Source organism: Neocloeon triangulifer, unplaced genomic scaffold (assembly GCF_031216515.1).
Source record: "Neocloeon triangulifer isolate White Clay Creek 2 clone unplaced genomic scaffold, ASM3121651v1 ptg000014l, whole genome shotgun sequence".
NCBI lineage: Eukaryota > Metazoa > Arthropoda > Insecta > Ephemeroptera > Baetidae > Neocloeon > Neocloeon triangulifer.
The window spans coordinates 15916717-15931575 of record NW_026775556.1 but is presented as its reverse complement, the minus strand read 5'-3'; the positions used below and the strand labels follow the sequence as shown (position 1 = coordinate 15931575).

The following is a 14859-nucleotide window of genomic DNA, read 5'->3' as shown; positions in this document are numbered from 1 at the left end:
AGGCGGTTATGACCATACAATTTTGGAACGATTTGCTTGCTATTTAATATATTTTAATGTATTAATATGCTAATTGTAAGTTTGAAAACGTTAAAAAACTGTGAGTGCATTAGCGAGTTTTTTTCCAATATATTAAATATTTAAAATTTTTTAAATTAACACAAAATACCCATATTTCAATATCCTGTAAAATATAAAATAACACCGATTTTTATTTAAAAAATTTAATTAGAGAAAAAATATAAACATATATGGCACATTTTTAAATTTTAAAATCAACTAAATATTGGGAATTGAATGGAGCTTCGAGAGGTTTCCTTTTAGTGTTTTAGTTTAAAGTTGAAACAAAGTAAGGGTTATTTAGCTAAAAGTTTTGACCGTTGGATGGAAACAGGAATTAAATTTATAAACACTATTTTATATTATATTTTTTATTTGCAAAATGAAAAGATGTATTTTAGCTTAATTAAATTCTGAGTGGTACTTGAGGCGAGCAAATGAGTGTCGCAAATTTTGCCCTCAGCTCCTTTACGACAGCAGAGCGTGCAAAAAAATCGCAGTCTAAAAAACCCTTTACGACCGGGAGTGCCACGTCTTGGCAATGAACAGCCGCCCTAAGCCTCAAGCCGGCCATACAATGGCGATATTCACCGAGACCGGCAGTGCACAAACAAAAACGAGCACACATGGCGCACGCAGGCAAGAGTGCGAAAGACGCACTCCGGCTGGCACTTTGCGCAATTCGAAACTTTTCCAATTTCGCTTAAAATTCGGTTGTCTCTTTAGTTCTGGAGCAGCTGCCGGCGTGAAATTTGCAGCCGATGCGAGAATGGCCCCTTTGTATCGGAAAGCTATGCAACCCGAGCAACAGATACGCTGAAGAGCACTTGCGTGTCCAAATTAGCGCGACCGGTTGCCGGTGAATTTGTGTTTGGCTCGTCGAGCCAACAAACAAACCAACACGACTGCACTCGATTACATGCAAAAGCAAAGCGGCTATTTGCTCAAACACAAGCTATGCCGTCGTGCGATCTCCCGGTGGGGAATTTTGGCTCGCAGAGGGAGCGAGGGTGGCATCCCAAGTTTGCTAATCCAGTTTTCGGAATCATTAGAGCCTCTTGAATTGCCCTCGGAAACTAATTAATGTGATTGTTTAAGCCAAACATTGGCTCAGTTCGGGGGGTGCTTGTGGCTTTTCAAGTCGCGATTTAAGAAAGACAAATTATTATAATTAACGCTTTAATGGTGTTTAGACACATCAAGTTACTATCTGAAATTTTAGAAACTAATATTTCATCCATTTTATCAAAGATATCAAACAAAAAGCAAGGAAATTAAATTTTTACATTCATTACTTTAAACGCAGAGATTTTTTTTAAGACCGACGAGAAATCGGCCTGCGCCCTTTTAATGAGCCAGCAGGTGGCAAGTTAAAATATTTTTAAATAATAAAATAATATTCACTAAAAATTATTTTGAGCTCAGAGAGTTCATGCTCAATTATGAGATGAAAAAAGTTTAAATACATTAAATTTATTTTATTTCTTTTAAATCAAATGAGATTTTAATTGAAAAATTTTATGTTCTTCTGTTCCAATATAGCATTTTAATTGAGGAAATTTTGAGGCATACGTTTTTGAATCGCTACTTTTCCTCAATTTCAGCTACTTAGAATTGCATGGGACGGTACGATTGAATGGAAATGAAAAGAGGGCTTATTGATGTGCATCAAATTGGGCTTAAAATGTACAGCCTTTGTCATTGGTAGTTTTTATTACATGGGAATAAAAACATTTGAGTTTTGAATTGAATTTTGTTTGAAAAAAAAAAATCAAGCGTTAAAAAGCGGGAAAAAGGAAAATAAAAACGTTTATAAATATTATTTATAGCTGATGTAGCTATACTTCCTCAATCAAAAAAATGCGTTAACAGGAGGAAATTGGTGTAAAAAATGGAAAAATTTAGCCCACGGTAATTTCCAAAATCAAATTTTTTTTTGTTGCGTGTTTATATTTGTGTTTATTATCAAGCCTTGCCAAACGTTGTTTGGAAACCGCAAAATAATATCAACATTTTTCCAGGAAGTTTTACCGTACCGAGCAAACAAAAATATGCCACGTCCAGAATAAGTTTTGCAAATGAGTCGTGGGTGCGTAAACGAGTTCACAGCTAACTCGGAGGGACGCAAATCTCATGAAAACATATTACATTTTGGGGTACATTTGCTCGCGCGTTTGACAGTCTGTGCACACGTCAGCCCTCTGCGCTATCTCCTTCAAATTACGCCCGACTAGTCTAAACATGTGCATGTACAGGGGTGCTTTTTCAGACACTTTTTTCGCCGGAATAAATTTAGCCCGCGTAGGCAGGCAGGTGTAATCGCGTACTGGGCGGAAAGTGGTGGTGCGCGCACCCCGCCCGAGATACAGCACAACAACCCTGCCTGCCCGACGTGCGCCCCGGCCAGGTGTGAGGTTTCTTTTTTCGCGAGGGTTCTACGTGAACAAGGCCGGACGTGTGCACCACGGTCTCGCGCTTCAAACTTCACACTCCTGGGGCTCGCAGCTGAAAGGTGCAGAAGCAGATTTCGCGGATCCGTGCACCCAGCGTGAGTTCTGAGAGAACAGGTTGACGTACTCGCGACTCACTCCTCCTAACCAAACACCAAAAATTTGGAGCTGCGTGTCATGAATATGTTATTCGCTGGAGTTAGTTGCGTATACAAACAATTTATTCAGTGACAGAAAAATATTATTTCGTGAAAAATAACATTTTATTTCGATACTTGTTATCAGCACACATTTTCTAGTGAGGATATTTATAATCTAGGAGACGATCATGGAAGAAAATGGGCTTCGTCCTTGTTGAAAAAGTGTTTAATGTTATTAAAAAAGAGCAATTTGTTATTGAATCATTTTTTTCAACCAGGGCAAAGCCTGTTTTCCTTACTTCCACTCGTTTTTATATGTTTGAGAAATTTGCGGGAAAGCTATTAAATTTAAAGGAGCTTTTATATAAAACCATCGAGACTTTCAAGTGCAGGAAATGTTCGAAGTAAAATTAATTTATGTAATTTTAATAAAATCACTTAAACTGGATGAACCAATTTTGGGATTAATGTTTTACATTAATGTTGCTTTTGATATAACACTTTTGAGGTAAGAAATATTTAATTGCTTAGATAAGAAAGTTTAAGTTATATTTATATTTTTTTCTTTAAACTCTGCATAGTAAAAAATCGGAACAAATTTAACATTTAAACTATTAATAAATTTGATAAATAATAAAAAAAATACTTTAAACACATTAAAGATCACATAAAATTTAAAAATAAAATTTTTTAAATTATAATGTAATTCTTTTTTATATAACATTTTTATATTAACTACAAATTTTATTATCACAATTAAAACGCAATAACATACATCATTCAATGTTAATTGCACAAAGCAATAATCAATTTTATCAAAAACACGTTAAAACTTGAAACTCCTTAGTTAAATATTGCGAAATTTTAAACAAGCAAAATTCTCTAATTGAAGAGAAGTATCTATTACTTGATTTGATATCTATTTAAAGAAGCCGTAGCTCTTGAGTATCAATTATTATTAATGTAGATTAAAAGAAAATATCATCGCATTCTCTCTAGAAAGCTTCATTTCATTCATTTTGCGAGTGAGCAGCTGCCAAAATTCCACAACCACGCGTCCTTTGCACTAAAAAGCAGGGAAGGGGTGTGCGCGTGTCTTTATTAAATTTAATCCCGAGTGCTAGAAAGTAGATGTCAGTTTTACAACTTCATAAAGCAGCGAGCATTCAAGATAATGAAGTGTGATGGATCAAATTATGCTCCCGCAGCAGTGGCGGCAGAAATTAAAAGCGCCGGCGAAAATTCTTGAGAGGGAGATGCACTGCGAGAGAGAAGACGAGGGCGGCGTCGAGTAATTCCCAAGGAATTATAAAACGCTTACCAGGGCGGCAGACAAACTTTTTGGATTAGTGTCGTGTCTCTAGTTGGATATTATAATAGCAAAGGGAAGAAGTGTAGCGTCGAGACATAATTTTCCTCAACAAGTTCTATTCCCTCTTAATTGAAGAAATAGTGCTGGAGCGAATAAGTTGAGGGACGAGGGAAGACAATGCAGTGCAGGATTTGAATTAGGAATTAAGAGAGGAGAGAACTAATAATTCTTATTATAACTTTGAGTTTTGAGTGCGCTGGTTGTCTTTTGCGACTAAAATGTTAATTTTGCAGGAAAACTTCATTGTTGGATATAAAAATTATTGCAGAATATTCATGCAAATATTTAAACTATATTATAAATAATTATTTAAAAATTTTAAATGATTTAAATTATTAATAAAATAATAAATTATTTTGTGATAGAGCATTAGTTATTTTTTTTTTAAACTAAGTAAGTAATTTAATATTAACTAATACTCAACATAAATTAATTAAATTCACTTACAAATGATCAAAATGAGGCTAACATAGAAATTGTGGAAAATTTCTGAACGAAATTATAAACTTTCCGCAAATCTGGGCAAGAGGAATAAATCCGTGTTGACGTCCGCCCACCTACAATTCTACTTGTTCAGGCAGTCGGGCCGGGAAAGCTCTCGGAGTTAGTTTTTTAGTTCTAATGGAAGTAAATAAGCCGAAATAAGCGGTGGGGCAAAAAACTCACCGGTGCCGGGCACATAGAGGTTGAGGTTGAGACAATCTTCGCTCTGGTTAGAGAGCAGGGGGGCCAGTCTTTTCACTTGGTTCAGCCTCCCGGGAGGCATCAGCTCCAAGGTCGCACTTTCATTAGCAAGGTCCGGCAGCCGCTGGGGGCACACGGCGCCGAACTTTTCTGCCGTCCACACGCCACTCCACTTGGCCGGCGCCTTCGGGAAACGAAAGCGGCCGCTGCCCGTCGGCGGCGAGGCGAACGGAATGCCCAGGAACGCGTCCACCGCCTCCATCTGCCGCGAGTTGGGCTGGATCTGCACACCCCGCACCTGCCCGTACCTGAAACAAGCAAAAAGGTCATTCAATGCCAGGAGACTAATTTTAATATAGGGTTTATTTGTAAAGGAGTTGCAAAATTGTTACATTTTTAATGCGTATGGAATTTGTTAATTTTGTATAATTTTTTTGCTACCAGATTTCGTGAATTTTTAAAAATTAATCCCGCATTCCTCTTTTGTTATTTATGCAGAGGAGATTTTTCGACAGTGCCTGTGGAGAGAGCGTGATTTTTTCCACGCCACTGATTGCGAAATTCGCTCTTTTATTTCCCAACTTTGCTGCTTTGATCTTTCACAGAAAAGCGGATTTCGCTGCTGCGAATAACGTATTTTTATTGCACGCCATCTCCCACTCCACATTAATACTTGATGATGGCGTATGAATTTTACATGCCAGTGCTTAAACATTTATAACTGTCTGCCGGCTATACAAAATTTTACCCTCCGTCAGTCAAACTGTGGAGTTTGTGCAACCTGAAACTCTAGTATTATTTATATAGAAGAACTTTTGACTATCGCTAAGGCTGAGCTTGGGATATTTTTCGCAACAAGTAAATTTAAACTATGAAAGCCGTTTTTACAATCTAGAGATTTTGTCATTGCTCATTATCATAATGCGTGGGGTATGCAACCTGCTTAACATAGAAACACAGAAAATTGATATCTAATCTTTAACTTTTTTAATTACAATTTACGAATGGCACGGTTTTATCCAGGTAAACTCAAATCCAAAATCTAAGTTCTTGGTTATTGTTAAATCAGTTAGATAATTCCCGGTGTGGTTTCGCATGTTGCATAAAATATCGTATCGACACCCAATTTTGTGTGATTTAAATCTTCATTATCTGTGTTGAACGTGCATCGTTGAAAACAGTAGTTAATAATATAAAATTTATTTTACTTAATTTAAATTCATCATTCTCTTTAATTAAAAATGGATAAGGCTATTCAGAATAAGTTGCTCTCTGATTTGAGCGTCCCTGATTTAAAAACTGCAACCAGCAAGGGCTCTAATTAGGAGTACTATCGTATTATGTGCAGACGGAGATTGTGCGCGCTGCTTATAATTAAAGCAAATTTGTCGCGTAATAATGTTTTGCCCCGGCAGTTCTGTCACACACTGTAGTCGCGAGTTTCGGCGTTGCAAACGCTCTCATCTGCCGAGTCGACTAATCTGGTTTGTCTTTTTGCTAGCCAGCAGACGAGCTCTAATTTCACAATTGAGTTAAGACAAAGGCGGACGCGCGTGTTCCCTCCTCCCTTATAAAAGCGGCGAGTATTTCTCCATTTGTTAGGCGCTGAGGGAAAAGAAGATCCTCGTCAGGCTGCCATTGTTTGCACCAGACACTGCACGTGCAAATTTCCTCAACAACTTTGCCTCCCTGTGTTTATTTATCATTTGGAGCACCATTCCAAATCAGTATAGAATTACAAATTAACACTATTTTTCAATTTATCAAATTAAAAAAACAAAAAAACAAAACAAAAGAACCGAAAAAAGAACATTTTTTAATAGAATAAGCGAGAATAAGTAAATAAATCATTATTTTGTTTTGTTTCATGAAAACTTAATTAATTTGGAAAGTGACACTATTATAGAAATCTTTTTCAAATTAAAATATCTATAAAACATTCATTATTGAACACAGTAATTGCACAAACATCTCTTTTTGAATTAATTATAAGCTAGATAGAATGTGCATTTTTCTTTAAAAATACAAGTATATTATGAAAATGTTTTACTTTGATTGGATAACAATTTACGTTTTACAATATTTTGCATGAAGAATCTTTAAATTTTTTGTTTTATAATTCATAATTTATTTAATTTTTTACTTTCTATATTTAAAAATTTAAGTTTTCAAAGTTTATCAATTATTAGGTAAATTCTTTTTGTAAAATCTATATTTGATTCTGTGATTTAAAAAAAAATATTTCATCAATTCACAGTGGCAGCTAAGCCTGCAAAACGTATTTAATATTATAATTCATTACCAGACATGTGCATAGTTAATGTAGATTTTCACAAAAGCTATCCAAGCTCTCCTTATAAAGTTAACTTCTCGTAAATATAGCGTTCCAGATCAAAGACTGAAAAGTCCACGATTTGATGAGAATAAATAAATAAACGCGCCGTCTCGTTGTGCACTTCAAAAGACACAACTCCATTCATCCTCCCCAGCAGTTACAGTCAAATCAGTTAAGTACACAGCAATTGAATAAACACACAGTTGCATTCCCGCCAGCAAGAAACAAAGCAACTTCTTCAAGCGACAAACTCTTTGTGTTTCCTTCTCCTTTTTTTTTAGCAAAACTAGTCAGGAAAGTTAAATTGGAAAGTGTCGCGCAGTCGGCCGACAAAATTGAGTCTGTCTTTGTTCTGCCACTTACGTTAATAAAGGCGGGGAAAAGATGCAGGGAGAGAAAACAGCCGCCACATTTGCACCTCGAGCCAATGATTAATGGCCCGTTGTAAATAAATTGCCGGATAATCATTTTTCCATCAAGGCCTGCCACTTTGTTTATCCCGGGGTAAAAAACTTTCCGCATACCGACTGCACAGCTCTTTCGAGATGTTAAGCCCGCTGAAATATGACTCGCTCTCGCGTCGATTTTGAAGGCGCAACCGAACTGACTGAATGATAAACAACCGCAGCCGGCTTCATTATTTTTGCATTAGTTGCGCGAGAGCGGCCAAAACTTTTTTCATTAATTCCCCAGAGGCGTCCGCCAGGTGTATCGGGACAGATTTCGAACCGGAAAATTCAGGCGAGTTAAAAGATTTTTCAGAGCTTAAGCTTACGTATAATTTGGAGAAAATTGAGTTGCCCGAGTCGGAAGAGTAGAAATTTAATACACATCTCGGTACTTTCACAGATGAGCGGGCGGAGAGAAACTAATCCCTGGTCTATGCGAGTTCAGTCTTGTGCTCTCTGCTCGGTCACTCGACCAAACAGTCATAATTTGCCAATAAAGTCGGCCGGCGAGCACCGAACGAGCGGGAAGGTTGAATCGGAAAATGGCTTTCCCATTACTCGAGCCGTTCTGATTGCCGACCTATCGGATTGGATTTGCAGTTAGGCATAATTTATATCTCGCGCCATTAACCTTGGTAATCCCTGCCGAGACTGCTGCAAATTTCAACCCGTCCACCGCATATTTTCGAGCGAAATTTGCGCGCACGCCCGCTAATAAGCGTAAAATTTAATGACACTGATTTGAATAATTATTGCTGCGTCGTGTAAATGGATTACGCGTTTGACGGTGCTGCAAGTTGGTCCGCGAAAAATCGATGCTTCGTCAACTAATTTGCTTGCCACTTTCGTACAGAACATTTAGGAAAGTAGGTAGCTCGATTAATTAAATGAATAATTTTATAATCAATAATCAATAAGTTTGGCTTTACGCAAGTTTCATTTAACATTATATAATAAACCTGAATGATTTACTGATTTTTCTTTACTGAATTGTTAGTGGATTAAAATTTGTAGATTATAATAATTAAAAGTAAAATTGGATTTTTTATTTTATTTTTATTCTTGTGATTCAACTAGCGATTAAAAGATAAAAGACAAAAACAAATTAAGTTAGTAAAATTATTATAGTAAAATAATTTAAAATTTAAGTAATAATTTTAAGAAAAAAAATGGTAACGGTAATAGTAAACAATGAATTATTATAAGTTATATAAGTAGTAAAAAAAAGACAATTTGTTTTAATATCTCTTGAATTTTTTAATCTTCTCATGACTGACTTTTCTAAGAAATAAGTGGGATTTGGCTTAACGTTTCATTAAATATTTAAGATTTGAACAGGCTTCAAGCGTTTCAAAAGAAGCACTTTGAAGGAGAGTCATGAACCAATTATTACAATCAGTGCCACTATTTAAACTCTTATGACTCAAAGACTTCTGAACTTATAACTTTGTCAGAACCAAAAGAGCGAATCTGCTTGGAAGTTTGCTGGTGGAAAACAAAGCGTGTCGCTATTTAGGGGCAGGAAAAGCAAATTTTGCGTGGTAGTCAGCAGAGGCGGCGTCGGTGCTAATTTTTTAATGCTTTGTTCTGCGAGCGGCCGGGCGAGCCTAGGAGGAGCCATAAATTAAGGAGTCATCATCCGAGCGTCGGCAGCGAGAAAGCACACGGCGGCAGTTTATAACTTGCGTCCCAGCAGCAGTCGGGACATAAAGTAGCTTACAGTGGTAGTTGACTGCTCGAATTTCTTACTTCTTCCTCGGCGCGCCACTCCACGTACACTAACGACAACGCGCGCAAGTTTATCCGGGAGCAAAGCGGCCCGGCCAAGAGAGAGAGAACTTTATTGCTCAGGCGTATTATTTGATAAAACTTGGGCAATAAATGTGGACCTTTTCCACGTTATTAAATTTGCGCTAACTGGGCTTTCCTGTTGTGCCAAATGCTGGAAAATGGCCGGCCACGCGGATGTTTTAGGGAAAATATGAAACATAAGCAGCATTATTTGGGCAAAGATTGGCAAAGGGATAATCCCGATATTTTTTCATACTATAGATTCGGGACTTAATTGGTACAGGTAGTATAAAACAATAATAAAAGTTAAATAGAGATGTGAATCTATATTGTTAGCTAATAACAGTAAAAATCCATTCGAAATTTTGAAATTAAAATGAAAAAACCCTGTGAGAATAGAAAAATAAATAAAATTTTGATCGTTTATAGACATTTCCTTTTATTTATTTATTTATATTTTTAAATGAAATTATTATTTCATGGAAAAATGCAAAAAAACTTTTGTTACATTTGAAAAATATTTAATAGATCATATTAATGAAATAACAAATAACTAAATAATCCCATTTTGATTTCAGCGTTCTACATTTTTTTTATTAATAATGAGCTTAGTGATTAAGAGACAAAAGTGTCGTACGAGAGATAAAAATTTCACTTCGGAGAACTCCTCCAGCAGTCATATAAAGTTCAAAAGTGACACTGCTCAAAATCCCGCAAAGCTCTTCCCTGCAGTTCCTTTGTCACGCGCGCGCTTCTCTCCTTTTAATTTGGCACAATTCATCTTTGTTAAGCTCGGCTGGAACATAATTTTCGCGTCCTTTGTGCTGACGTTTATCTCATAATATTTAGTCTCCGTGTGCACGCGCTGGCGCCCCTTTTCCTGCAGCTCTTCTTACTTTTTATTTAGCGCAAACAAGGAGACGGCAATTCTGAGAGAGGAGGAAAAGGCGACCTCGCTTGTAATGAAGAAGAATGCGAAGCCCGATATCACTGTTGCACCCTCGTCATTAAAAGTAGTGAGGAGCCGCGCCTCTCTCGGCTGCTTTGAATGCAGCGAAATGTGTTTTATGGCTCGCCAGACCTTGCTCTCGGGGCTGACTTTGCATGAGGTGCCTTGGGACTTATCCTCCCTGGGATTTCGGTTTAACAGATTTAAACGGGAGATGCGCGTTTTTTAACCCAGATTTATTATTACTTATTTTGATTTGAATACCAAATTAATTGAGAAAAGTATTCTGAAGATATTTTAAATTTAAAATGAGGTTTGGATGGATTTTTTTACCTGAAAAGCTCATTTAGTTGCAAAGGAGTTCAAAATTATGTTGATAGTAAAATTCCAATTCTCTCTCAATCTAGCATATCCTATAAAATTTACACTTATCATAGAAAACCGACATTTAAATTAATAAAATTCAGAATTTATCTGGAATTATGTGGAACGATAAGGGCAAATGAATAATTCTTGAAAAGAAATACCCGATTTGTACTGAAATAATCTCCGGTTCATAATGGCGTGTCTCTAAAAGTAGTTATCAGCTCTCTCGGCAGCTGTTAAGGAATAAAACTTTAATGGCCACACGGCGCCCAGATTCACTATAGACTGTGAATGAGAGCACGCAACAAAAAACGTGGATTCTGATTTATGAGCGCCGAGGAGTCATCAATGAGAGGGAAAGCGCTGCTTTATGCTCACTGGACTATATGTGCAGCTTTTGGATTTTTTTCCAACGGCCCATCTTCTCAATGACCACACCATATGTCATTTTGTGCTTTTAAAATTTATGGCGCGACGTAAATCACAATTACACGCGCATTATACTCCATTTAAATATTCAGAGAGCTGAAAAACGAGAGAGTGCTATTAATTTTTCACGGCTGTTTATTATTCCAATGGGCATTGGTGCGTTGCTTTATGGATTCCAGAGTCCAGTAGTGCTGCACCGAGGGATTATCATCGTAAAACTAGAAGTTTGAATATGGGTTATACATATAAGATTTTATTTTCAACCCCTTTGAGCACAACTTTCGACTTAATTTAAATTTTTCACAGAAAAAAATATTACTCGCGACAAGGATTTCAAAGTCTTTTCACTTATTTTAAGAATAGTCATTAAATTGTAATTTGTAAATTTAAAATAAAAAAATACGATTATTCATCATTTATGCACTTGTAATTGATAATTCAGCTAACTTTACTTATTGTTTAGTCGTTATTTTATTTTGGAGCCTTTTCAATTTAGATTGATTTTTCAAAAAAGACTACTATGCATCAAGATTGCACTTGTTTTTTATTGTTAAGCAACCTTTACTTTTAAATTATTTAGTCGTTTCATTTTGGTGGATTTCCGATTTAGGATGATACCTTAAAAAAATTCATCATTTATGCACTTACAGTTGAAAATTCAGCGTACTTTACTTGTTATTATTTAATCTTTTCTTTTTGGTGGTCAATTTGGAACCCAATTCTTGACAATAACTATATAATTTTACTTCTGTGGTTTATTCTGTTCCCTATAAATCTCTCTAGAAATTCGCTCCATAAGAATCTGCGCAAATAGATACTTTCTATAAAGGCAGAATTTCTCACTCAAACGAGCCGCAAATTTTTCCTCCGACCTCATCTCTTGCCCGCTGAGAAGCCCCACTGGACAATATTCTCATAGCCGCGCACACGTCTCCATGTGGGAATTTCCGAGCTGGCACACTTTCTTTTGCTTGCACTCAAGAGGAAAAAGAGTCTCTCGCGATAAATATTTTACCGACAACATATTGAGATGAGTTCGCGAGACTCGGGCGCTATCCTGGTATCAAAACACACTTTTCGCAGTATTCCGTGTGACGTGCATCATATTTATGTTCGGAGGCGCGCAATGTTTCGCAGCAGGCCTCGCTTTTTTATGCATATTGATGGAAACGAGCTCCCGGTGTCACACAACTCGCATCTGCATATAGATTTCATCTTTTTAGGCGGCGCCGCGTGTGTGAGTTGCGGGATTGAGAAAAATTCTGGTATTTTGTTATATATATTTATGCGTGGGAGCAGCAAAGAAGGTTTTTCACTTTGCAGAGGAATTGCGTTTCGACGCTGCAATCTCTGAATTCACAAAAGAGTCGGCAGAGTGCTGGAGAGCGAGGCCTTTCTTTCGCGCAGAAGGCGTCGTCTCTTTTTCAAGCATATGAAGTGTGTGACAGGCGAGGATTTTCAATTTTCCCTCAGCTTCTAAGGCTTCTTAATTGAATTCCTCTAACGGAGTTTTATTGGACAAGCCAGGAAATATGAGTAAAGAGAATAAAAATAAAACAGCTTAACGTTTACATCAGGTCTTCATGTTCCTTAATCCAGTTCAGTCTGCGTTATAAAATGAGCGTATTAAGACCAAGAAATGAAAAAGACTGTGCACAGAAAAATTTTATGAATAAAGCGTACTAAAATGTAGTTTTACTCCGGCGCTCTGTTTTGTTTTTATTTATATTATTATTGATTATCATTATTATAATTATTTTTTTAGAGAAAATTGGAATTTTGGTAAATTAATATAACGTTAACTTCAAATATGATTATAAAATTAAAGAATTATATAATGTAGTATTATGATTAATTTGCATGTAAATTTCTTATTTCATAATGCATTGTTTGAATTATTTTTAATCACCCTAGATAATATATTTAAAAAAAATATTTTCCTAAATCTAGAGTTAAAATCTTTAAAACAATAGACTGCCGACATTGGCACAAAATTTTAAATGGTACATTCTCATATACTTATATTAAAGAAAAAATATTCTTTACAGTCATTTTTATTTTAAATTAGAAAAACCTGAAAAGAGTGCAATTCATTTCGTTTGTATAATTTTTCTTAAAATTAAAAGATTAGCTTTTATTATATTTATATGTACCTAAAATTACAAAAAAACCCCGCGTTTTTCAACTTTTCTATGGAAATTTTTGACGCAGTACGCTTTTTTAGTCATATGGTTAAAGCTGTCACACCGAGAAGCAGTAAAACTGTCCCGTTCCAAATTAAACGTAGGTGAAACTGCGAACTAACTGGGCTCACCGCAAACGAGATAAAACACCTCTTTACCTGTTAGTGCAATTAGTTTGCGGTTCAGCCTGCCTTATTTATTACACGCGCCGACGAATAATACAAGGAGCAAGCAGCGTGACTCTATTAATTTCCCAGGCTGCACACATACACGTGCAAGTGCACTCACACGATCAAACTTATGCAGGGCGAAAATAAGGCGACGTGTTCGCGTGCCACGATAAATTTCCTTAATGCGAATGCATAAATACATTCGGTTGCACTACTCGCAGACCGTAATGTACGGACGCTCTCCGAAGGTGCCACTTGGCTAGGCGGCCGAGATTAGTGCACTTGCGGGTGCACGCTTAATTAAGTCGTGTTATTGCCAACGTTAATGCACAATACAGCCCCGCTTAATTAAGCTAATTTGCATTGTTTATGGCTAGGGGATGCGATTAGCACGCTGAGTGCTTAGGAAGCCACGTTGCAAGTCAAATGCACCAGAAATTTTCCATCAAAATGACAAATACTCTGATTTAACTTTAATTCAGTTTAGATAATTTGTATAAACTTTGATTGAAATTTGTTTGGTTAAATAATTTTTATCGTTTATGATTCAAGAGGATTCTTTGACAGGTATTATTTTTTTTTTTACATTAATGAAGACAAAAGTTCAAAATATAATAAAACGCCTTACAATTCATGAAAAATGAAATGTGAAGGACTTAATAATATAAAAAAATTGTCAATATTATTATTAATTTCTATTTTCTATTATCATACTTATCAAATACGATTTAATGCTCAAAGTACATTAAACAACACCAATTATAAACGTTAGAATTGGTTGTAAAAATAGCAGTTCAGAAATTAAATATTTAAATGGATAATACGCCTTTGAAATTATAAAAAAAATGAAATAACTAATGGGAAAATTTCAATAAAATATAAATTTATTATTATTAAAATTTTATTTATTATTTTTTTTAATTTTAATCTCCTTTGAAAATTGGTTTCATGTTTAAAAAATTTAATTTTGAGACTCAATTGCAAACGTTACTAAAATGTTTTGGGCACCTTGATGTAATTCAACAATACACTTCACGACTGTAAATCTCACTTTGCCAGCTGGCAGAATCGCAATCACAGCCGGCCGACAGACCCACCCTCAGCACATTTATCGTCCTGGCCATAGGTGTGTGTGTGCATTCGGAGTGGTGGTCATTTATTAAAAACGGCAGCGGCGAATGCGCGTGACAGCAGGTGAGCCCGGCGGCGTCCGCTGACTACGCCGATTCGCAGATTTGCCTTTCGATAGGCCAAGCTGTTTTTGCCCGATCCCAGGGGCTTTTCTTTTCAGTGCGAGCCCGTTAATGGCACAATTAAGGGCGACGCAGGCAGACAGGCGGACGTCTAATTGCTCCACGCGATGATTCGATACCACGATATCCGTTCTCGCCGATCAAGCAATGACGCGCATCAGCAGTTTTAATTAGTGACTCCGTGAGGCGGAAATTAATGAAGAGAATAATGAGTATTAAACGCATGAT

General features: G+C 36.4%; 1 protein-coding gene across 4 annotated transcripts in view; it reads right to left on the bottom strand.

The window, feature by feature from the left end:
• LOC132201320 (neuroligin-2-like) overlaps nucleotides 1–14859 on the bottom strand; it is a 168456-nt gene that overhangs the window by 57343 nt on the left and 96254 nt on the right. For all 4 annotated transcript variants that reach the window (XM_059627398.1, XM_059627396.1, XM_059627399.1 and 1 more), the window contains one exon: nucleotides 4689–5014. In XM_059627398.1, the coding sequence (XP_059483381.1) occupies nucleotides 4689–5014 (326 nt within the window). The remainder of the gene's footprint in view (nucleotides 1–4688; nucleotides 5015–14859) is intronic.